We start from the raw sequence: 1,970 nt of genomic DNA on the forward strand, positions 1-1,970 counted from the left end.
CACACACACACACACACACACACACACACACACACACACACACACACACACACACATCCCCTCAATAAGCCAATCTGTTTGAATTTTAAATCAAAGGTTTAGTGTCATGATGCGTCAGAATGCAGATGGATTATTGGTGGTGATTGATTACTGATCAGCTGCTAAGTTCATCAGAAATAAATCAATAAGAGCCAACCAACACATCAATATCTCAGCATCTCTTCCACCTGGAAGCTATGAAAGTGAAGCAGCAGCATGGCTGCAGCAGACTCACCCCGTCCCTGACGATGAAGTTCGCAGTGCCGCGGCCAGCAGGGGGCGGCTGTGCTCTGGGAGGCGGGGCTCTGCCGGGATTGGTCGGTTTGGTCGAAGTCGCTCCGTCGGCCCTGAAGACGAAACGGAGAAAAGTTCACAACACAGAAACACAAACAAACACTGCAAACTGCAGGGGGCGCTCAAGACCCGGAGATTCATCTCATGAAATCTCATCAAAAGCAGGAACTCAAACCGTTACAGGCGGGACTTCCTGTCTCGGGACTTCCTGTCTCATGACGGGCTGCAGCGGGTCGGTACTCACTGGTATCCCTGCGACCTCTTCCTGCGGCTCAGTCCGAGGCGCCGCAGCAGCTCGTTGCGGCGCAGGAAGACAAACGCTGCCAGAGCCAGCAGAGGAAGGACGAGGAAGAAGAAGACGAGGAGGCCGTCCCTGAGAGACGTGTCCTTATCTGTGGACGACACACCGAGTCAGCATGGAGCGGGGACGCCGCGGGACACATGGACAGTACCGTTCCACGTGGGTCCGCTGTCCACGCTGCCGCCGTAGCCCGACAGCTTGCAGGACGGCGGCGACCAGCCGTAGTCGCAGTGGCAGTTCCTGTTGCTGTTACACACCTGGGAGGGACACAGGGACTGGGTCAGACTGGGTCACATGACCCGGTTCGCCTTGCAGGCCGGATCCGCCCCCTGTGTCACCCTGATCCCACCCCAACCTGCCCCCCGTCTCACCCCGTGTCCATGGCACTTTGTCTCCACATCACAGTCGTAGCTCAGGACGTCTGCACTGCGACACTCAAAGTTCATACACACCTGAACACGACATAAGAAGAAAAACAGCTTCATCAGCGTCTCCTAGTAACCAGTCCTCCCAGTCCTCCCAGTCCTCCCATCACCTTGTTGTCTCCACACTTGGTCCCTTCGTTCACCATTCCCGGGTCGGGAACGTCGGATCCCAGCATGAAGTCGACCCCGAAGCAGGTGGCTCCGTGTATCGGAGTGGTGATGATGGACGGCAGGATGCCGAACACCGTCCCCCCCTTCACGTTCAGACACTGCAGCTTCCCGCACTGAGCGTTTCTATGGAGACAGAGTCATGTGACCCGGAGGGGATGGGCCTCGCCTGCGCCGGGGCTAGGTAGGGTGTGTGTGTGTGTGTGTGTGTGTGTGTGTGTTACCTGCTCTCACACTTCTTGTAGCCGGAGTGCTGGTAGCCACAGTTGCCGAAGCGATCTCCTTTGCTGTTGACGTCTTTGAAGCAGATGTCCGGAGCGGCCGTTGCCTCTGCAGACGAGGAAGAGTCAGAAGATTCCAGAACATCCCGACCGGGTCGAAGATGATCCAGAACCTACTGGGTCCAAACAGGGCCTGGCACTGTCCGTCCAGGTGCTGGCACCTCCCGTTGTAGCAGTAAGCCTGCTGGTTCCGGCAGGGATGTCCGTTCTGAAACACACAACGAGTTGGAGGCAGCGCCACCCTGAGGACACAGCGTCACCCTGAGGACGCCCCTGAAGACGCGGCGCCACCCTGAGGACGTGGCGCCACCCTGAGGACGCCCCTGAAGACGTGGCGCCACCCTGAGGACGCGGCAAACCCCTAAGGACGCCCCTGAGGACGCAGCGCCACCCTGAGGACGCGGCGCCACCCTGAGGACGCGGCGCCACCCTGAGGACGCGGCGCCACCCTGAGGACGCGGC

The 1,970-nt window shown here is 58.9% G+C and overlaps 1 protein-coding gene across 4 annotated transcripts in view; it reads right to left on the bottom strand.

Annotated features, from left to right (window-relative positions):
- adam9a (ADAM metallopeptidase domain 9a) overlaps nucleotides 1-1,970 on the bottom strand; it is a 34,014-nt gene that overhangs the window by 22,694 nt on the left and 9,350 nt on the right. For all 4 annotated transcript variants that reach the window (XR_001660033.1, XR_001660034.1, XM_007540808.2 and 1 more), the window contains exons 15-21: nucleotides 1,626-1,716; nucleotides 1,452-1,557; nucleotides 1,170-1,353; nucleotides 1,006-1,086; nucleotides 786-891; nucleotides 578-725; nucleotides 275-386 (exon numbers count right to left, since the gene is read on the bottom strand). Coding sequence is in view for 2 of the 4 variants with exons in the window: in XM_007540808.2 (XP_007540870.1) it covers nucleotides 275-386; nucleotides 578-725; nucleotides 786-891; nucleotides 1,006-1,086; nucleotides 1,170-1,353; nucleotides 1,452-1,557; nucleotides 1,626-1,716 (828 nt within the window). In the remaining 2 variants the exon portion in view is untranslated. The remainder of the gene's footprint in view (nucleotides 1-274; nucleotides 387-577; nucleotides 726-785; nucleotides 892-1,005; nucleotides 1,087-1,169; nucleotides 1,354-1,451; nucleotides 1,558-1,625; nucleotides 1,717-1,970) is intronic.

The sequence above is a fragment of the Poecilia formosa genome, unplaced genomic scaffold (genome assembly GCF_000485575.1).
Source record: "Poecilia formosa unplaced genomic scaffold, Poecilia_formosa-5.1.2 Scaffold561, whole genome shotgun sequence".
Lineage (NCBI taxonomy): Eukaryota > Metazoa > Chordata > Actinopteri > Cyprinodontiformes > Poeciliidae > Poecilia > Poecilia formosa.